This window comes from Mus musculus, chromosome 2 (genome assembly GCF_000001635.26).
Source record: "Mus musculus strain C57BL/6J chromosome 2, GRCm38.p6 C57BL/6J".
Classification (NCBI taxonomy): Eukaryota; Metazoa; Chordata; class Mammalia; order Rodentia; family Muridae; genus Mus; species Mus musculus.
In genome coordinates, this window is record NC_000068.7 from 33,824,675 (window position 1) to 33,847,494 (window position 22,820).

Sequence of the window (22,820 nt, forward strand, 5' to 3'; positions counted from 1 at the left end):
ATCCTTGGCTGGCCTGGAATTCGCTGTGTTGACCAGGCTGTCAAGGAACTCATAGAGGTCTGCCTGCTTCTGCCTCCTGAGTGCGGGATTAAGGGTGAGAAGCACGATGCCTGGCTCAGGCAGCCACACCTCCTGCCGTTAGAAACCTGTGGCATACACACAGTATAGAATATAGAGTGCACTTTACATAAGTGGAATTCGTGGATTTCTGACCATGACTTTTTAAGGCCCAAGTTTAGACTTCTGCAAATTTTCAGCTATATTTTGCACTATTTTAGCAGATGCGTGTAAGTGGGTGTTTTCTAAGTTGTTGCATGGCTCAGCAGGACCTAAGACCATGTAAGTGCATGGTGAGATCCCAACAAAACCTCACCTGGGAAGGTTTGGGGCTGGGGTAGAAGAGGCTGATGACTGGGAGGGCGTGGTGGGCTGAGACGAGTCATGGTTTCTTGGCACTCTGCCCATTCGGTACCAGATGCCCATGCTGTTCAGTTCCCTGCAGAAGAAAAGAAAAATCTCAATGCACTGTTGAGCTTGGAGCACTGACCTGAGCAACTGAGTTAACTGTTACCACATTTATGAACTGCCATAAACCCCAGGGAGGCCCCAGCACCTCTCTCACGCCCTGGGTGCTGCACTAGAGCCTAGCAGGAGTGCAGCTGTGTCTCGAAGGCAAGCCGTTGTGATGTGAACATCTTCACCCACTGAGCATGCTAGCCTGCCCGCACCCTTTGCTTTGTCAAGACTTGGCCCCTCATAGCTAGGAATCACTAAACGTGGCTTCACACCAAGGTCAGTTGGGAAAATGGCCGCAAGCCATCAATCCGGAGGCTCACAGATCACAAACCAGCACAAAAAAGAGTAGATGCATTGTCTCCAGTGGTGTGAGCCACTGTCTCCTGTGGTGTGACAGCCACTGTGGTGTGCCCTGCACTGCACACCTGATGGGAATGAGGCAAGCTCACCCTTGGCAATGAACAGGATCATTTCTGCTGCACACAGGCCCTCCCTGCTGCCCCAGAACTATGTCTATGGGAATGGAAGCCGAGGGACAGCATCTCTTCAAAAAATAAAAGACATTTATTCTGTGGGTCCCGGGTGTAGGCTGGAGGCTGTTTTAAACCTGACCTTGCCTTAGCAAGAGCGAGACCAACTACAGCAGCAGCAAGCCCACCCACCTCCTCTGGGCCTCAGGCTGCCTGCTTCAGTGCAGGCTGTGTCCTTTCTAGCCTGAGCTATCTGCTTCCCACAGGGCAAGCACAGGCCTTCACCATGTGGCACCTGGATTAAGTGACTTTGGTTCTAAATCCTCAACTCACTTCTCTTAAAAATCATGCTTTCTCTAGGAAAGGAGGCTAGGCCCAAGATGAAATAAAAGTTATACTTTGGCAATTAAAAAATATTATCAAGGAAGAAAATTCTAGTTTTATAAATTGACAAATACTGATGAAATCAATTCTTCAGAATTGCTTAAAACAGAACTGCATCCTCTTAAAATAGTATTGTAATGAGAGATATAAACAGTAGATGCAAGTCTGCTTTAAAAGTGTGGTGGTTGGGGGTTGGGAAAATGGTTCAGCAGTTAAGAGCACTGACTGCTCTTCCAGAGGTCATGAGTTTAATTCCCAGCAACCACACGGTGGCTCACAACCATCTGTAATGAGATCTGATGCCCTCTTCTGGTGTGTCTGAAGACAGCAAAAATACTCACAAACATAAAATAAATATTTAGAAAAAAAAAAAAAGTGTGTTGGTCGTCTGTTCTGAGAGTGCAGAATCCACAGCGGGAAAGGACTGAATGGACCTGAGCTGTGAGACCCCAACTCAACCCACTGGGTGCAGTATGCACCCAGCCCCGCCCCAGTCCCGCCCCAGCCCCGCCTTCCTGACCTTGTACCTCCCTTCTCAAATTGGCACAGCCGCCCCCTCACCACTCTTCCTTGAGCTCCACTGAACTGGTCCTTACTCCTAACTCAGGCTGATCAATGAAGGGAGGACCTTTCCGTGGCAGAAATAACCAGGAAGGGGCGCTCCCAGGACCCTGAATTCTAGGATTGTGATGGGAAGCTCAGGAAGGCAGACATCTTGTCTCCGGACTCGCTTCTGAAGGGTGGCTGCAAAGAGACAGCAGTGTCATGCCTCCTTGGAGGAACAGGTATCAGGTAGGGTCCCACCAGAGGACTGAGGGCGCAGGAAATGAGGTGTTCTCATCCTTCGAGTTCCAAGCCTGGCTGCTGTGTCAGCCAACAATGCTTCCTCTGGCGTAAGCCATGCTGGGTGGGGCTTCCTGCCACTCAGTCTCATGGGCCCAAAATGAAGTTCTGGGATCTGCCTGCATTCGGAGCTTGTGGAGCAGCTGTGGGTCAGGCCCTGATCACTGCCAAGGCAACTAGGACCCGATGGCCCAGCACTCGCCCTGGTGTGTCCACAGGTGACCTCCCTTCCCAGGATGTGTCACACTCACTCCCATCCACCCACCCAGGTCAGCTTCTCCTCAGAGCTGGTGCTCATCACCTGGAGACCTGTGCTCAGTAACCCTGCCTGGTATCTGAACCGGAGTAGCTCACGGGCCATCGAGAAGTTACAGTCAGAGACGACCTTGTTCATCTTCTTGCTCACTGCTCATCTCTCCCTTCAGAACAGCCTCTCTGTGAGGGCAGGGCCCCTCTCCCTTCCTCCCTTGCCCTCCCTTCCCACACCATCTGTGCGTCCAGTGGCACAGACAGGTTGGCTGTAAAATGGCCCAGGTTGATAAGCGGCATGAGGAGCTGAGGCCCACAGTGGCCTCAGGGCAGGATGTAGAGGGGCCTGAAAGGGAAGAGCAGACCCTAGCCACCTTGAGCAGCTGCAGTGTAAGCTGACGTAGGCTGAGGTAGAGTCAGTGGTGAACACCAACACCGAGCATAGCTGAGTCTTGTGAGCCACACTGACTTCTCAGTCTTGGGCCCACGAGTGGCTCAACTGCTCTCAGGGGAAGAGACAGCAGGTAGGAAACATTGCGACTTACCCGATAAACGTGTACTGGGGCGGTGCCTGCTTGGTCCGGCCCATGATGCGAATGTCACAGATGGCAGCTTCAGTTGAATCCCGGGGGATAAACTTAATGCAGAGCCGCTTCTTCCTAAAGACCACCTCCTCTAAGGAAAGGAGGATAGAAAGGTGTGAGATTGGTGGAGATGCCCCGCCTCTCCCTTCAGTGCTGCAGAAGGGGAGGGCCACCCTGTCACTTGGCAGAGGGACTAAGCTCTGCTCCCTGCCCTTGCTGAAGCCCCCAAGGACAGGTGATGACAGCCAAGTACACCAGTCACCCTGCCCTGTGCCCAGGGCCTGGCCCCAGATGTGCTGGCCAAGACTCCCAGGCTGCCTCCATGTCCCTGCACGGCTTCCTCAGGCCACAGCCACACCAACTGGAAGGCCCCTTTTTCATTTTTTAATATAGAAATCCTCAATCATACTCCATGGAGTGAGACCTGCAGGCAGGACCACCGGCCCCTGCTCAGCACTCTGGCTCGTCTCCACTCTGGTCACACCTCTACCTTTCCTGGACATAGGGAACAAATCCCCAATACTACATCATGTTGCCCCACCAGGAGGCATGGCTGCCACGTCCCTGCCACTTCCACTAACAACAAGGGAACTCCTGAACTCATCCACGGTCTGAAATTCAAGTTTCTCCATCAGTGCGCAACGCCCTGCCCCACCCCTTTGTCTGATCACAGGACGCCCTGCCCTTTGTCTGGATTTACATCCAGAGGCTGTGTGCTCTGGAGTGGGCTGTCAGGTCCCTTTGGTCCCCTTTACTCTATAAGCCCCTCTCTCTGCTCCCCCTTCCTTTGTGGCAGAGAAAGGCAGGAAAAGAAAAACAACAACAAACCAAGACAACAAAAAACAAAAACAAAAAGCCCAGTTGTTCTGCCCTCACCCAGGAGCCTATCAGAGCTGGCTAGCTTTGGCCCAGTACAGGCCTGGGTCTCCACCCTCCTGTGCACTGCTCTGGTGGCTGTGGCTTTTAGGATGCTCGTAGCTATGAGCCACACATCGGTTCTAGGTTTCAAAGCATTGGTCTCCTGTTGTACACACTTCTGCATTGATGAGTTCATGTTCTTCTGTCTAGAACGTGGCTTTTCTTCACCAGTTCTTTGAGCCTCTGAGGAGGGCAGTGGACAGGAAGGAGAGCCAGTGTGTGGCTCTGTGCAGTCACTTGTTCAGTCTGGGCACAACGGCTGGTGCTCCAGCAACTGGTGACAGTGCCCATCTGTGGTTCTGTACTTTTTCCAACAGTCCATAAATCTTTCAGTTGGATTTGTGGTTTTTAAATTTTTTACCACTTTTGAAATTAAAATGTAATTATATTATTTCCCCATTCTTTCCTCTCTATACCCTTCTCATAACACCTGGCCCCTACCTTACTCACTCTTAAATTCATGGCTCCCAACCTCTTTTTCTTTAATCGTTGTTATGTATACATTCCTAAATATATAGATGTAACCTGTTCAGTCTGTATGATGTTTCTTGTGTGTACATGATATCAGGGCCTACCACTCGGCACTGGATAACCAATTAGAGGGGCTCTTCCCTGGGGAGACGACTTCTCCCACTCTCAGCATTCCATTATCTGTAGTGGGTTTTGTTTGAGGCAGGGTCTCACTATGCACCCTAGATCAGCCTCAAACTTGTCATGCTCCTGTCTCAGCCTCACAAATACTGGGATTACAGGTGTGTGCTCCGCCTGTATTGGATGTTATCTAGCTCTGCCACTGCTGGCACTGGCACCTTGGAAGTCACTTAAACCCTCTGGGTCTCAGCTTTGCCATCTGTACAAGGGACCTGTCCAGTGGAAGCCCACTCCAGAGCAATTCAGGTAAATGTCGTGTGGTACTATGGTTTCCTGGCCAGTTCTGGGCACACAGTAAGTGCTCAATAAAGAAAAGCCAGAGACACTGTCTTGTTGCAGGCAGGCAGACAGAAGGGTGGTCCTGTGGACCTGTAGAATCAGAGTATTGTTGGGTTCTTGCTAGGTTTTAGGAAAAGGGGGATGTCTTTTTAAAAGGCCATGCTGAAATGCCCAAATCCTGTGGGTTCTTTCCCAGGAATGAAAGCAGAGGGACACATGGCATCTTCAAGCTGTAGAAATGTCTCTAACCCACATGGTAAACATCATCCTTGAGGCAGAGATGACATCCTGCAGAAGCAACCTGCCACCATCATCTCCCAAGTTCAGGCCCTAAAGGAGATGCACTAGAGACCTCCTGTGGGGTAACACTTGGGGCAGGTATTGTGCCTGCCTTTGCCACAGTTTGGCTCCATGCCTCCACCTGCAGCCAGCCTGGTTAAGACCAGATCCACTCATTCATTACACATGCTTAAGCAGGCCTCATTTTAAGTAAACATATTATACATAGTCAATAGAAATGTGCTCAGTCATACTAATGAACACAGGGAGAGTACACAACACTTTACTAAAACAAACAGTCTTCCAGGGTTTAAGTGCTGTACGGACTGCAGCGGGCTATATTTTAAATTAATTACAGGAGTCTCATCTTTTTGGCTGACTTCATGAAATCAAAGCTTTAAGTACTCTCAGGAGATACTGGGCTGACCATGAGGCTCTTGGTCCCCTGGGAAGTCTTTGAGAAACGGTCCTTGACTGGAGGTGCTTACACCCGTGATGCAGAACCCAGGACACACTGGAGAGCAACTAGTGCAAACATGGGGACTGGTTTCCCTCTCAGAGCACGGGCCTGCAACAGGGCCTCCTGAACGAGCTCAACAGACAGAAAATTCAGAATAGGAAATCCCTCGTGGCTATGCCATATATCCATACAAAAGACATTACACATCAGCTAGCTGTCAGAAATGAACATCAAGGAAATATTTAAAACTTTGAAATCCTTAGGGAGAAAACAGACCAGGGTTGGAAGCAAATCAACAAGGTGATTTTAATTTCCAAGTGGAACCCTCACCTAAGAAGAGGCAAAGCTAGCAAGCAGACATTTACAAAGGAGGTAGGCTTGCTCATAAGCAGCAAACTATAAATGAAATACAGTTTAAATAGTAAAGCAACGTAAGAGGCAGAGCACCAGTGCTAGCGGGTGACCAGTACTGAGCAGGCAAAGTGACCTTAAGGCTGTGAGATATCAGCTTGGCAATAAGGCTTATCCTGACAGAACTCACTCAGCCGGCAAGTCCCTGTGTGTGATGGAGCCTGGGACGAGCTGGAGATGGACCAGTCCTGCCGTCCTGTCCTCAAGGAGCAAGAGAAGTAGCAGAGACATAGGAAAACTTGAAAGGGACCCGGGTGCCCCAGCAACACTACAAGGCAGGGAGCGTCCTTCTCACCTGACGAATGGGTAAACTGAGGCAGGGGAGCTGCTTGGGGTTCTACAAGCACAAGCTGCAGAGCCAGGCTGACTCCTAGGGCACAGGAACTAGAGTCCAGGTCGGTCCCACAGAGGACTGGAAGGCAGACAGGGCACATCCCTCGGTTTCCCACTTGGGATCCAGACTCAGTTCCCCGTTTGTGCAGGGAGCACTTTATCCCTGGGTCCTTTCCCCAGCCCGGCATGACAATGTGTAGGAGTTACCAGAAACAGGCAGAAACTGGCTAAGCGTCAGCCAGTGGGGACAGGGAGGTGGAGGGCTGGAGGTAATGCCTCCATGTGGTGACAGAAGGAGCATGGTGGCAGGCACCCTGGATTGTGTACTGTAAATGGGTGAATTACATGGTATTTAAATGTATCTTAATAAATCATTATTGAACAAATCCTGCTACATGGATCTATAAAGTCTAGATGTGCAAGGTGCTTAGTACCTGCGTGTTTGTGCATACATGTGTGTATGTGTCTGTGCATGCCTATGCATGTGTACACATTAGTATGTTGTATGTGTGTGCATGTGTATGTATGTGCAGCTACATATGTATGTGGGTATGAATGTGCATGTATGCCCGTGTACATATATCTGTGTGCATGTGTGTGCACGTGTGTATATATGCACATGATTATGTGCATGCGCATGAATGTAAACATGTATGTATCCATGTATATTTATGCACATGTGTGTATGTGTGCATGCATTTTCATTTGTATGCATTTGTGTCTGTGGGTACGTATGTGCATGTGTGTGTGCATGCATGTGTATATATGTGTGTATGAGTGTGTTCTTGCTTTTGGCTAAGATATAGTTACTGTGCCTTATATTTCTCATATTAAAATAGGCCTAACACCCATCTCTACTGAGCTCTCCTAAAGGTAAAGTGCCCTCATGAGGCTACAGCACTTAACGAGGGGCCTTACATGAAACATAGCAGATATCAGTGCCCTAGTATTCGTTGCTAGGATAAAACACCCTGGCCAAAGACAACGTGAGGAAGAATGGGTTTATTTGGCTTACAATTCCAGGTTAAAGCCTACTACTGAGGGGAAACCAAGGCAGAAATTCAAGCAGGTAGCCATGTCCCATCCACTGTCAAGAGCAGAGAGAAACAAATGTATCCTTGCTTCCTCCCTGGGTGCCTCAGGCAGCCCAGGACTTCCTGCCCAGGGAAGGTGCCATCCACAGTGGACTTAGTCAGTTAACAATCACTACAATCCCCTGCCACCCAATCATACCCAGAGGCCAGGTAATCCTCCAGTTGAGACTCCCCCTAAGGCGATTCTGGGTGATGTCAAAGTGACAGTTAAAGCCAACCAGCACCATGACATTTTGCTAGGACATGGCCCAACGAGCAAGTGAATCAGCCAGTGAGGGGCCGCTGCTTTGCTGAAATAAGTTGCCATTGGGGGTGGCTGAGGAGACATGGAAGCTGCTCTGTGTGAAAACAGCAAGCGAATGCTGGTCCAGAAACGTTCACAGCATGACAATGTGAAAAAGAATCACATACCTATAAATACTGACGAAGAACAGGGTACAGAATTCCATAAAGGAACCTCGCAGATGAGGATCTCTGTTTTCTTACTCCCCGTTTCGCTGCTGTGGCATGGGCTCATGAGTAATTGTAGTGACAGTTTTGGAGTTCTGGTTTCTTAGAAAAACCAGAAACATAAGAATGTGTTTTAGTTTTAATCCCAGGAGTAGAGATCTGATTTATGATTTGCCTTGTGCTGTAGGAGAGATGTGGTTTTGCCAGCTGAAGATAGTTTCTATGATTGCGTGACATTTGAAATTCTGGGAACTTTTCAGAGGGTATATAAATACTAGGGCCCCTAGAAGCAGGGTTGGTGGCTGTTGGTCCTTCAAGGAGATTAGCTGTGGTTTGTTAGTAGCCATGGTCAAAGAGGAAACAAAAGGAAAGAAATTAGATGTAAGGATCTCTCTCTCTTTCTCTCTCTCCCTGTCTCTCTCTCCCTGTCTCTCTTTGTGTGTGTCCTTCTGTGTCTCTGTCTCTCTCTTCTCTCCTTCTTTCTCTCTGATCTAGTGACAGGGTGAAATGGGGAGACTGGGATAAAGGTCAGGAAAAGAACCCACAAAGTAGCAAAGACTGGCTACAAGTAATTACAAATAAGGCAAGTTCATGTGCACCCGTAAAGAAGCTCAGATACACAAGGCTTCCTGACACTGCCTTACCAGCCCTGCACTCCAGGAACAGAGTCCCCAGCACTCCAGGACCAGAGTCCCCTGCACTCCAGGACCAGAGTCCCCAGCACTCCAGGACCAGAGTCTCCTGCACTCCAGGACCAGAGTCCCCTGCACTCCAGGACCAGAGTCCCCTGCACTCCAGGACCAGAGTCCCCAGCACTCCAGGACCAGAGTCCCCTGCACTCCAGGACCAGAGTCCCCTGCACTCCAGGACCAGAGTCCCCTGCACTCCAGGACCAGAGTCCCCTGCACTCCAGGACCAGAGATCCCAGTACTCTAGGACCTCAGCCCCAGCACTCCAGGACCAGAGTCCCCTGCACTCCAGGACCAGAGTCCCCAGCACTCCAGGACCAGAGTCCCCAGCACTCCAGGACCAGAGTCCCCAGCACTCCAGGACCAGAGATCCCAGTACTCTAGGACCTCAGCCCCAGCACTCCAGGACCAGAGTCCCCTGCACTCCAGGACCAGAGATCCCAGTACTCTAGGACCTCAGCCCCAGCACTCCAGGACCTCAGCCCCAGCACTCCAGGACCAGAGCCCATAACACCCGCAGGATCCTGAAGCAGCTTCTCCATTTCCCACAGTTCCCTGCAGCTTAGCACAGTGCGATGTTGCTCAGTGGTTGAAACATCCGGTCTAATTTAAATCGTGGGTTTTTTGTTTGTTTTAATTGTTGCTTTTTAACTAGCCAGCGGCTCATGTACCCCAGGCTCAGAACCTGTATGTAGTGAAGGATGCCCTTCAATCCTGATTTTCCTGCTCCCATCTCTCAAGTGTTGTGATTACAGGTATGAGCCACCACATCTGGCTCCAATTTAGGTCTTACATGCTCTAACTTGAAGTCTTTCTGGGGCCTGCCTCTTGTTCACTCTGTGAGCCCCAGACCAGGCACAGAGCTGTTCCTTGCAGCCCCAGGGCATCTTTTGATCTCTGCCCTCCCTCCCTTTTGCTTCAGGGTCTTGTGTTAAGCTTGGCACTCCCCAGCACTCCAGGACCAGAGTTCCCAGTACTCTAGGATTCTATGAATTGGTTGCTGAGGGCAAACCAACTGTCCCTAGACTCCCTGCTCTGTCCTTGAGTGAGGAGGCATCAATCAAAGACTCTGCTCACTTGCAGGCCAAGGACCCACACACTCTTCAGACACACAGAGATCCAAGGTGGCTGTCATAAGTGGCAGGATTCCTTCACCATCTACAGACTTCCAGAGAGAAACACATAGAATATTTGCAAGCCCACTGGATGGAGGTGGCCGCTCCCAAGGCAAGTGTGTTAAGTGTTGACTCACGTGTATCCACGGTCTCTTGGATGGGGATGAAGCCCACAGGCAATGTGTCCTTGACATCGATGAGCTTCATGTCCACCAGCACATTCCCCAAATGACTCTTGGGAAGAAAAGACAAGACACACACTTAATTGGAACTTAGTCTTGCTTGCAGTCCTGGCTTCAGGAAGCATATTTCACACAGTGGCTGCTGCAGCTTTACCACAGCGGGTTAATTGGAGAAGATGATACTAGCATTTACCAGGGACTCTAGTGTACCTCAAAAGGAGATTCCATCTGTGGAATCTCAAAGCCACTCAGCAGAGGGTAGGTGTGCGCACATCCCTGGACCCCACCACTTCTCAGGGTCAGTGCGTTTTAAATAGGGGAGGTTCTGAGATGCTTGCAAGAGTGGAGCTGTGTCTAAACTGAACAAGGTCTGATCGCACACCTAAGGGGCCGTTGTTACATTTTACAAAATCCCAAGAATCATAGACTGACTGAGCAGGAGGCAGCCTGGCCACCTCCGTACCCCACGCCTTCTGAGATACCTCGCTAGGGGAGCTCGTAAGAGTGCCTATTTAGTGCTGGAAGAGGGGCCCACAGTGCACAGTTTCCATAAAGACATTTTTGAAGATGGTTGGTGGTGCACCATTCTATAATTGCAAGAGAGAATTCTTTGCAAACACGCCAGCCTCTGCAGCCCTCACTTCATACTAGAAACAGCTCTTAAGAAATCTGCCCTACATCTTAAACATGAGGGCTGCTGTGGAGATTACATTCACGTCTTCAGAGTCATCTCAGCCTCGTCAGAGCCAGTTAAGGCAAGAATAATGGGTTCCCAGCCGGAATCTTTCCTGTTAGGATTCCAGCAATGTGCTGTGTGTGCCCACTTTGCAGAGGCACTGTGTCCCCCCAAGCCCAGCTTGACTGCAGTCCCGGACTAACATCTAAGGAGTCAACCCAGGTTCTGCCCTCCCAGGAACCTCTCAGGCCAGTATTCCCCTGTTGCTTAGAGATGGACCCAACTTCATTCTGGGCTTTGGAAACCCTGGCTCCACTTCCATCTTTACAGCATATACATCTCTGAAACCCACACAGGGGATATTTGCTTTCTGAATGAAGCCAGACACTCTATCTTTAAGATCCTTTTAACTTCCTATCATTTTATAATTGCACACCGTGGTGATCTGAGTCAGAACAGCCTCCACTGGCTCACATATTTGAATGTTTAATTATCAGAGAGTGGCACTATTTGCAAAGGATTAGGGGGTATGGCCTTGTTGGAGAAAATGTGTCACTGGGGTGGCCTAATCTCTCTCTCTGAGTTGGGGGTCAGGATATAGCTACTGATCAGCACCACATGTACTGCCGTGCTGCCTGCCACCATGACAGTGATCATAAGGAAGCCTCCAGATAGAGGCTTTGCTTTCTAAGAGTTGCCCTGACCATGGTGTCTCTGTGCAGCAGTAGAACAGTGACTAAGACCTTATGAAGCATCCATCCACCTACCGCCTTGAAAGATGTATTTAAGAAGCTATACACTATGGGTCCTGGCTCCCACCACTAAATAGGAACCAAAATAATGTTTGCTCCTTCTGCTCACCCAAGCTGGCATAGTTCTTAGCACACAGTAGGGACTCAATAATTCTGGCTAAGTATTTTGATATTTGTGACAAACTTTTCAACAGGGTGGGGTGGTAGCAATCATAAACTGAATCAGACTTTCTCAAATGGCAAATTGAAACCATGTCACCAAAATTCCCAAAGTTTATTATTAGTTATTATGGCCTATAAGTAAAACATGCCTCGAGTTGAAATTCGGAAGTCAGAGTGGCAGGTACAGCCGTGGCCAGCACATCCATGACTGTACCATCGGACATCTGTCCTTCTCTCTCAGCATCCCTGGGTTTGCCAATGGTGCTCAGGAAGACAGTATCACTGAGGTGCGGCATGTGGGGAGTGGGCCCTCTCTAATGTGGAATAGACTCCTAACTACACATGAAGGCCGGGCCCAGCTGGGAACCGTGGAAGAACCAGCTGCCTCTGGAGCAGCCCAGTCTAATCGACTGTCCTCTGTTCCCTTCCCCTCCCTGCTCTTCCATGTCATCACTGCTTCCTGCACTGAGAAATTAACACCTGGGCACGCTCTGCTGCCCCCTAGATGGACGGGGATTCATCAGTATCAGGTTGACCGGCTTTGGCTTGACATGCGGGATTCCATGGAAGTCAACTGCTACCACTTAGCCACCTCACCTCTTGAAACAATGCCTTAATCCTAAAACCCAAGCACTGGGGGTGTGGCCACTATACAAGTGTTGGGAAACCCGTCCATGCACACACAATGGAGGGCTGCCCTGCTAAGGCTTCCTACAGTCCGAGGGTGTGGCCCTCTTCCATGGGGCTGCCAGTCTGCAGAGTCCCCCTCACCTCCCTCCCCCCCCCGCCTTTTTATACATCACAGGCCTTCAACACCATTAATTTTCCTGGTTCCCCTCCCCCACTGGTGCTCTCTTTCATTTCCTCCTCATAAATATGAAGAACGTATTCCCAATCCTTGCTGAGCAAATGATTCATACCAGGGGCCCGACATACACTGACGCAGGGTATTTATATTGTCTCTGGTAGCCAGTATTTGCTAGTATACTGTAATTATTTTTGACAACTTTGCATTTAAGGTAGCCACAGATAACCAACCTAATATTCAAATGTTCATAAATCCTTCTGTTTAACATCCTCCCTACCTAATCTATGCACATTATTATTACAGGTAACACAGAAAGTGCGGGGCATGAAAAGTGCAATTAATCTCGCTCCTTCCCAGGAAGCGGTGTCACTCTCCAGCCAGGTTTCCATATTAATGGTCTGATTGGGGGAAAGGAATTTAGGATTCAAAGGAAGCTCCCCAAACTCCTATGTTGGGAGTCTCAAGTCAGCTAATTAAGCTGTGGCCTGCTCTGGAGAGCCCACACCCTCCCAGATGGTTGTAAACCGGTGCTCTGCCAAGCCTGTGCTCTGACTATAGACCAGGACATACAGGCAGCCGCCACCAGTGAGGATGTGCCTAGCTCCTGCCTCACTCAAGGGCTGGCAAATAGGCTGTCATTCCCCCAAATTTGATCCCAAAGCAATTCTGTCCCCTGGTTTGTCATTTGGACGCAGTGAAGGGCATCTACTCCTCTTCTGGTGCTGAGGATAGAAGTGCTAACTTGGTTCCCGAGCACCTGGGCTTCAGCCGAGGGCAGGGGTGTCTCTTGCTGCCCTCCTGGCTGGCAGCCTTATCACCCCTAGAGCCTAGCTACTGATGGGGAGCAACGTGTTTTCTGGCAGTTCCCAGGGCTGAATCCAGGGTCCCATGCACACTAAGCAAGTGCTCTTCCATTGCCCTCAAGCTGAGGACTGTGCTTTCTATAATCCACCCCAAACCAATGAGTCCAGTGCCTTCCCTGCACCACAGTGGACTTGCTGCCCCAGCTCCCAGGGCTTCACGAACGCCTGCCTAGAAGGCCAACAGCTCGAAGATTCAGGAGTAAATGTAACAGGTCCCAGTGTAAGTGGCACAGGGACCACGGCTATCCTCTGAGGCCAGCAACACTGTCCAGGGCTGTGGTGCTTTTCAGATGCGAACACTTGGTCTCCAGCTTGTGGGGCTGTTAGGGGAGGTTGAGGAGGGGCGGCCTTGCTGGAGGAGGTTCATCACTTGAGAGTCAAATGCTAATGGGACTTCTAGCTCTCGCTCTGCTCCAAGGATGGGAGCTCTCAGGGTCCTGCTCTTATCACCATGCCTACCACACGCTGGCTGCCGTGCCTCCCGCCGTGCGTGATAGATGTTTATCCCTCTCAGAGCGCACGCCAAAATATCTCCTTCCTTTGATAAGCTGCCCTGGCCATGGTGTTTCATCTTAGCAACAAAAAGTAACTTAAACAAGGCATTTGACCAAATCTTTAGGACTTCCTCCTGAGAGTCCACGGGAAGCAGTGGTCAGCAGACAGAGCAGGGACAACAGGAGGGAAAAGCAGAAATGGCTTTCTAAAGGCATTTGGGTAGACTCCTGGGACAGAGAGCCTGAGGGCATGGGTGCACGAGGGTGCGGGTGGGAAGGATACGTGTTAGGTCTACTGATAACCTCATGAGCTCAGCATCTGTAAGGTGATGACCCCTCACCCCTGCTGTGTGGAGTCCCCCTCAGGCTACAGTGGACCCAAAGGATCTATGCAGACACACCACAAGTGCTGTGCAGGTGCCTACCCTGGCTCAGCTGCCACCATCCTGTTACTGAAAATGCACTCAAAGGCCGGTAGGAAAAAGATTTCCCTATTCAGTCATATATTACAAGCAGCAAAGGTATTGCTCTTATAATTAGAGGGAACTTAATGGGATGACTTTACCCCTCATCCTGAACATGCTAAGAACAATATTCAGAACAAAAGATTACCAAAGAGCAACAAGTGCTTACAGTCCACATTCAGAACTGCTGTAGGGACAACCCAGACTTGGCAGTGGGGTCCGAGGTTGGAGAGCTATGATGAAGAGATGGGGTATGAGAGAGAAAGAGGCTGTGAGGGACGGGGAGGCTGTGAGGGACAGGGAGGCTGTGAGGGGTGGGGAGGCTATGAGGGACAGGGAGGCTGTGAGGGACAGGGAGGCTGTGAGGGACAGGGAGGCTGTGAGGGACAGGGAGGCTATGAGACAGAAAGAGGTTGTGAGGGACAGGGAGGCTGTGACTGGCCAGGAGGCTGTAATAAAGAAGGCTTCTTTCATTTTTCTATTTGGCATGTTTTATACTGTTGTGTTTTTAATTTTTAACTACAGCCTATATTACCATTATAATTACACATAGAAATTGGTGAAAATGTTTCCAAAAATAAGTGTCTGGATTATAAGAGATAACTTATCACCTCCTCCAGAGGGTCATGGTGGGGTGCTAAAGTGGTCATCTTGGGAAGCCATTATAATTACACTTAGAAATTGGTGAAAATGTTTCCAAAAATAAGTATCTAAATTAGAAGAGATAACTTATCACCTCCTCCAGAGGGTCATGGTGGAGAGCAAAAGTGGTCATCTCAGGAAGAAATGAGGTACAGACACAGGCTGGCCTCCCTGGGAATGCTTTTGGAGATGGCTTTAAGCTTCCCTAGTTCATGTGCTCAAGTACTAAAAACCAGTATGAAAGAACTGTACACAGGGGGCTACCTCTCCGTAAAGACGAGCTGCCCTACGTCACACAGAGGCTCTTTAGAAACAAGGCCAACATCACGTCTGGGGACTGTCATGGGGCAGTGGGTGTCACGCCCCCTCCACTGAGCTGGTCTGCCCTTTGCAGATGCTATCCATCCCAGCGGCCCTGGCAGACTCTCCCATCCCTTGTGCCCGGGAGTTGTCACTGAAAGCACAGCGAGAGGAAGTTCCCCATGTCCTTTGGAGAACACATCTTAATGGAATTCACTGTGCACTTGGGGATGTGGTTAATAATGTTGTTAATAAATGAAACGCAGTGCTGGCTGCTGATTCTACCCTGTTCACTGAAACAATAGATAAATTAATACAACAATGAACATAAACCACACACAAAAGAGAGGAAGCCCCAACCAGAAATGGAAATTAGTCCTGCCCACTCAGCAAACGGGAACCACCGACAGACTCACATTTTCTTTAGAAAATGATCTTGTGAAACACAGGTATCTGGTAACCTTGGACTTGAATAAGCCGTCCTTCCAGAGATCAGCATCCACGCCATCTGCTGTCTGCGCAACCTGCAGCAGAGAGACGGAGAAGAGGGTCACAGGTAAGAGGAGACAGAACCGGAGCGTAAGCCCCCTGAGCGTGAGCCCACAGCTCCTCTACCTGTTCCAATTAGCACCGGCCCCAAGTCTCCTGGCATCTCATTAGTGTGCCACACTCGGCACCGGGAAGAACATTTCCAAAAGGGAAAAGGGGAGACTGTGAAAAATACAACTTCTAAAAATACTGTCCCTGGGGAAGCCATTGATTAAAGACACCCTGACAGAAATGGTTCTAACGAGCAAAGAATAGCTTTTGTTGTAATGGACTGGGAAGGGACAGGACGGTCAGCACATTAGGCTGTTTGTTGCTATTTACATGGGGCGGACATAGGGCACAGAAGAAAGCCACATGGGGTGGAACTGCACCTGCAAGGGGCACTCCCTGCAGTGTGGATGATGTGACCTCCTGACCACAGGAGTAAGCCAGAGGGAGCTTCAGTAGGGTTGCTGTGGGGGCTGGGGTGGTAGGTCAGAAAGCTGGCTCCACACTACATCTTCTTGATAAAAGCTCCCAAAGTGGAATTCAAGGTCAGAAACATATCATGATAGGAAAATAAACTAGATTCAGTTGATTTTATTTCTGGTCTCACTAGGAAGCCTCTCTCAGTTCTCCTTCAGGACATAATCCTGAGTAAAGTGAGCCTTTATTTGCCTCACTGGGCAGGTGGTATTAGCATGACATCCAGGGTTGAGTGCCGGGTACATGGAGTTGACAAGGAGACTGGAGAGAGGACCCTACAACTCCCTTCCTACCTCACCCAACTGCCCTACATCACAACAGAGAGGCCAGGAGACCCAGGGAGCAGCTCCATACATGGGCATGGGCATGGAACAGCTGCAGGCAGCCCATCCTCTGATGGAGCCGTGGCTGCACTTCTGAAGTATGCATGGGGAAATGGCCTTGAGATGGCCATCATGGTGGACAGCTGAAAGTGGCTCCATCCCCATGAGGGCACTGTCAATGGTCAGCAGCCTCTAACACATACACAGTTCTCACTACATCCCCAGGCCCAGCACAGCTGCCACCCCGGAAGCTGCCTCAGAAAAGCCGAAGGCCAGCCAACAAGAGAAAAACACTTATTTCTCAGACTGAATAACTGACAGTTAGCAAATCTGAGGGTAGAGAAAGGAAAGGTCACTATGGCAAGAGGAACCTGAAGGTTTGTGAGAGAGGCTTCAGAGAGCAATGGCAGTGGCCTTAGCCACAGTCACCGCTGCACTAGGCAGGCACTTCTCAACCTACTCACACAAAGCCACTGGTTAACCTGAATGTCTCCCCCAAGTCAGATGAGCTAATAGTCTGTGGGCACAGGGAAGAACCAGGACCCTTACCAGGGAGCAGGCAGCATGGAACTCAGAGGCAGAGCTGAACTTAAAATGCAGCAGCTTAGTGAAACCATGCCCGATGTAAAGTGGGCACGCTGCCTTCCCCAGGGGTCACAGGAGATGCTACAGATGCAAGGCACCTGCAAAGATGACTCTGCTTCTAGACTAAATGTGAGGATGCTGTGGAACCAGGCATTTAACACTGTGCCACACTATCACTCATGAGTCCTAACTTGTCCCACAGCGGTTACTTGTGATCTCTGGTCCCAAGATTCCTGCATCATCTCTGGGACTCAATCTGTCCCTTCAAAAGTGAATCTTCTCCTACCATCGACCAGGACCAGGAGGTGCCACTCTGTGTCAAGTACTGTGCCTGACACAAAGAGGCTCAGTGGATGCTCACTAAAGGAATGGGTGAGCAAGGCGACCACCCAGCCAGAGCTGTAAGAAGCCATGCCTCGTGCAACTTCCCTAAGCAGCATTGCTCCCAGGACTGAAGCCAGCAAGCTAAGCAGGAGGCTCACCCTCCATCCCTTCCCAGCTCACCACTCTCCAAGGCACATGCTGCCTTCTACTGAGGCCACTGCCCTGGGCACTGACCCCAAGGCTGCTGCCGAGCGCCTCTAGTGCTGAAGGAGGCTGACTTGTCCTGGTAGCCCAGGCTTGGAGTCAGCTGGTGCCCAGGTAACACCAGTTCCTTCAGTTGTACCCAGTGTCTGCCCTGTCACAAGATGGGACTGCCAAGAAGAGACTCATCAGATATCTGTGACACTGCCTTACAAGGGGGAAAAGTACATGAAACATAAAACAGGCAACTCAAGAAAGAAATTGTGTCATCAAACTACTGAGATACAGCAGCAGAGGGAAAACCAAACCAAACCAAACCAAACCAGCTCAGCCTGGAAGAGCAAGGTTCAGTTATCTAAACTGGGAAGTCTGGAAAGACATCTTTCCTCATAAGCCTTTGTCAGGCTTTCATAATTTGCTTTGTTTTGTATTTTTAGGTTTTTGCTTTAAGACAGGGCCTCACTTTGTGGCCCAGGCTGACTTTAAACTCATATGTATGTATGTATGTATGTATGTATGTAGCTAACTAACTTATTTACATCTCAAATGCTGCCCCCCATCCTGGTCTCTCCTTTCAGAGTTCCTCCTCCCATCCTGACTTTAAATTCTTGATGATCCTCCTGCCTCAGCTTCCTGAGTGCTAGTGTGAGCCAGCAGCTTTTACTCTTTAAGATAGGGTCTCTCTATAGCCCTAGTTGGCCTGAAACTCACTATGTAGGCCACAGTGGCCTCAGATTCACAGAGATCTGCCTGCTTCTGCCTCCTGAGCACTGGGATTGAAAGGCATGCGCCACCACCAAACTCTGCATGCATATGTTGGTTTGTTAAAAGGCACATTCTAATTGGAAGAAGCAGAGAGTTGTGATACAAGAGTCACTGGCCCTTCTAGCGGCCCATGATCTCATGCCTTGCTAGATGGTATCAACACATTTCCCAACTGATGATTATGTCTGGTGGCACATGCTACTGATTCCAGCCTTCTCCACTGCCAGCATCCACCTTTGGGTGCCCAGTGTTGGAGCTGCAGAACCCAGGGAGCCCTGAGAGGGAGTAGGTAACAGGGACAGCAGTGTTATTTGGACCTCATAGGCCCAGCCTCCCATTTCCTCCTTTGGCTGTCACAGAAAATAAGTGATTATCAGAGAGCTCCCAGCAGCCCTTTGAGCAGTGTCCCAGCTGCCTGCAGCTAGCTGATATGCCTAGATAAGAAGGACCAAAGCCAAGTGGGATGCTCTCCCCTGGCTAGGGCTAGGCATAGGGCAGCAGCCTGCTGACAGTCCACTGTTTGTCAGGCACTGGTCTAAGCAAGTCACCTACCGCTTTTCACTGAAGGGTCCTGACAGTCAAATGACATGGGGAGCCCCCCCACCCCACCAAACCCACACCAGCTTAGATAACTGAACCTGAAGACAGCAGCAAACTTACTCCAGTCATTCAGTATGCTCAAAAACCCAGACCCCCTAGGCCCACTGCTGGGAAAATGCCTTCAGGACTTTTGACACACCTCAGGCAGGCTTATCTGGAACACAGAAGGGCCCAAGCAGACAGGGAGAGGCACATTAAAGACTGCCCAGCTATCACTGTGCTGAGGGAAAGCTGGGAGGGCCGGCTAAGTGTTGAAGGCTATAGATACAGGGACACTTGAGGCACATTTTGAGGCATGGCAGTGCTTGGGCTTTGCTTTGATGGCAGAGGTGTGAAACTGTACTATGGTTCAGTGTCTCCTCCAAAGCCCAGACTGGAGTGTGGCTGCCACTGAGCTGTGAGGCTGAAGAGGTGGGGCCTAAGAGGGTGCCTAGGCCAAACGGGTGCAGCCCTTGGAGAGGGACTCATGATGTTACTCTGGGTAGGTTGTTGTGGCAGGGGTGTTCATCTCATACATTTCCTCTGCACTTCCACACTCTGTGACATCTGCTACACTAATCCAACACAAGGAAGCCGTCATGGGAAATAGCTCCTCTATCTTGGGCTTCCCAGACTCAAGACCCCAGAGTCAAATGACTTCCATCGTTCATAAACGTCCAGTTTGTGGACGCTATAGCACAATACAGACTACAGCAGCTGAAAACAGACCGAGACATAGCAACACAAATCTTCATGCCAAACCATTTCCTTATTTTGTAAGACCTGAATCATCGGGGTGCTGAATGGCTTAAAAGATCTCTACGTCCAGGTGTGACCCAGGGTGTCCTCAGGCTTTTCAGAAGCCCAGAGAGGTGAATGCCAGGGAGATAATGGAAAGATCAAGCTCACTGAAACGATTCTGAACTCTGCCCTAGGGAGAGAAAGCACATTCGTCCATCCGAGGCCTGGATGTCCTTTTCCCTCACTCAGTTGCTTCTCACCACACATTTCTTCTCCCTAACTCCTCAGTGTAAGTCATCCATGGCCCCACAGTGCACACGGCAAAGCTCTGAGGAGATGAAGCTGCTGTCTGAGTTACAGATGAGGAAACCCAAGCACACATGCAGAACGGTCACAGGATGACATATGCCCAGGGCTGTGTCCAGGATATGTCAGAGGGAAAAGTGCTTATAAGAGAGCACATAAGAGAATATGTGCAGAGAGCTTTCATAAGGCCATAGAAAAGGCAAACACTCTAGTCCACAGGCAGGCTGCACACATCAACCAGCAATGGTACAGAGCCTCGCAAAGGGTGAGCAACCCCTGGCCTTGGCTAGTTATGGATCTCAGAGGGGCTCTGCCTAACAATCAATGCAAAGAGGTCCTAAGAACAGACAAAACCATCACTGCTGTGTGACAAGAGGGAAAACCAGAGCCCACTGAGAGAGGCCTCTGAGGGTAGAGGCACTTGCTGTCAAACCTGACAACCTGCGTTTGAGACCCACTTGGTATATGGAGAGAGCTGACTCCCACAAGTTGTCCTCGGACCTACACACACACACACACACACACACACTCTCACTCTCTCTCTCTCTCTCTCTCTCTCACACACACACACACACACACACACACACTCTCTCTCTCTCTCTCTCTCACACTCACACACACACACTCACACTCTCACACACACACACACTCTCTCTCTCTCTCTCACTCACTCACTCAAGGAGTTTAGAGGGAGAGGGAGAGGGAGAGGGGGAGGGGGGAGGGGTGCTCCACAGTGAGGTGACTTTGGTACCAAAGCCTGAGAACACACAATGTCCCAGGTGCTAGGAGTTCTGCTTGCAGGCAGACTCTGAGAACATGGTGAGTTGTCCCTTGTCCCTTCACTGAGGATGCCTGGCTTCTGAGGGCTGCTGAGGGAGAAGGGTCCCACAGACCACATGAGGCACATTCATCACAGGGAAGGACACATGATAAACACATAAATGAACAGGAGTTAATGCAATGCCTGACAGTACGTTTTTAGAAGGATAACTGACAGCAACTTGGAGAGAACGGGGAGGTGTGCTCTGCAGCAGCTCAGCCTGGCTTCTGGATGGGAAGAAAGTGACCTGGAGACCTGCAGGCAGGCAGGCAGGCAGGCAGCAGGCAGGCAGGCAGGCAGGCAGGCAGGCAGGCAGGCAGGCAGGGAGGGAGGGAGGGAGGCAGGCAGGCAGGCAGGCAGCAGGCAGGCAGCAGCAGGCAGGCAGGCAGGCAGGCAGGCAGCAGCAGGCAGGCAGGCAGGCAGGGAAGAATGGAGGAAGGGAGTCCCTCCTGGAGAAGATGGAGGAGCCAGGTGTGGGGACCAGTCTGTGTTTTCACTAGGGCTCTCTGTTCATAAAGACAAACAAGAGGAAGAAATTTCTTACAGGACAGAGACTGCTCACGGGGTCCAGTTTTGTGTTTTAACAGCTGTGGACAGAAGAGGAGCTAGAAACTAAAATGCAAAGCACTGTTTGGCTTTAACAGTGGAGGCTGAGGATATACAGAGATACACAAGGCTGGCTGGTGGCCACCTGCAGTGGCTCACTCAGCAGGGCAAGCGTGAGAACAGGAGTCTGGATCATCAGAAGCCAGGTAAAAGCCACAGAGATGTGGAACCCAGCCTGTTGCTCCAGCTCAGTGCATGGGAGGTGAGCTGGGGGAATCCCACAGCAAGCTGACTAGGCACAGGCCAAAATTGTGAGCCCCAGATTCTGTGAGAAACCCTGCTTCAATACATAAGGGGGAGAGCGATCAAAGAGGGCAGCAGAGCACATATGTATACACACTCATCCACACAGCACTCACACACAGAAACATGCAAACACACACACACACAAATTCATGCAAATAAATATATAACGACAGAGCATTTTAAACCGTTCCTTTGCTTTGCTAGTGTATGTCACTTTTTTTTTTTTTTGGTCAATGAACACTTACAGCTTTTATGGAAAAACAACAATTGTAAGCTTTACTTGATGAGGTGAGAAATTGAAAATCTGCTAGACTGCAACTTGAGAAAATCCTGTGAATGAACTGGGGCCCAGCTAAACATGTAGGATGCAGAGGGCCAGCTGAGGAGGAAGAGCAGTCTCCAGGGGACCTGCTCACACCTGCGGTTTCAGGAAGGCCCACCCACAACTCAAAGGTGAGTTTGGCAGACAGGGCAGTTGGAGGTGGAGGGGGGCAGGAAATTCTGCAGACATTCCAGGGGCAACTTCTGGCTGATGCTCTGAAGTTCAAAGGCTGCACAATGGCAGCTTGGCTCAGGCAGGCCTGCAGAAGCCTCACATCCTCTGTCAGACAAGGCTGAGCCGGCCTGAAGGCTGGGAGCTGAGGCGAGGCCCAGGTGAGATCAAGGGCAGGCTGTGCCCCTGGCTTGCATCATGGACTCCCGGCTGCTTTTGTGTCCATTCATAACTTTGATTTCTGCATGGAGAACTTAGGTCAGCCACAGGCCTTCTGCTGAAATGTCTAACATCTCTCAGAAATGAATGCCTGGCTCTGTCCTGAAGACTGGAGTTTCTGCCAGCCTCAGGGTGGGTTTCTCTCCCACAAGGCCCAGGACCCTCAGCCCTCCCATCCTTTGTGCCCTGGCTGCCTGCTCCCCTTGTTCTCTCCTCAGACATGTCTTCTCTACCCTGGCTCCTGCCAGCCCCTAACAGCTCCATGACAGAATGATCTTGTTGTCTGGGCTGCGGCGGAAGGACCCCCATCACACAGACCCTGTGAACTCAGCAGGCAGAACCAGGATTTCTGGAGTGAGTTGTAGCTGAGCTCAGGTCCTGACTCTGCTGCTCACAGACATTTCCCAGAGTCATACTGACTCATTCCACCCCATCAAAACGCGGAAATATGAATGAGTAGGCCCCATGGGATTATTGGTTAGGACCAAATAAAACACAGAAGATCACTTATCTACTACGAGATTCCCTGT

General features: G+C 50.2%; 1 protein-coding gene across 15 annotated transcripts in view; it reads right to left on the reverse strand.

Moving 5' to 3' along the window:
• Mvb12b (multivesicular body subunit 12B) overlaps positions 1–22,820 on the reverse strand; it is a 157,994-nt gene that overhangs the window by 94,722 nt on the left and 40,452 nt on the right. For 13 of the 15 annotated variants that reach the window (XM_006498373.1, XM_006498370.1, XM_030252115.1 and 10 more), the window contains exons 3-6: positions 15,485–15,592; positions 9,863–9,959; positions 3,008–3,137; positions 374–496 (exon numbers count right to left, since the gene is read on the reverse strand). In XM_006498373.1, the coding sequence (XP_006498436.1) occupies positions 374–496; positions 3,008–3,137; positions 9,863–9,959; positions 15,485–15,592 (458 nt within the window). The remainder of the gene's footprint in view (positions 1–373; positions 497–3,007; positions 3,138–9,862; positions 9,960–15,484; positions 15,593–22,820) is intronic. The other 2 variants (XM_030252116.1, XM_017319281.2) reach the window with 1 other exon arrangement.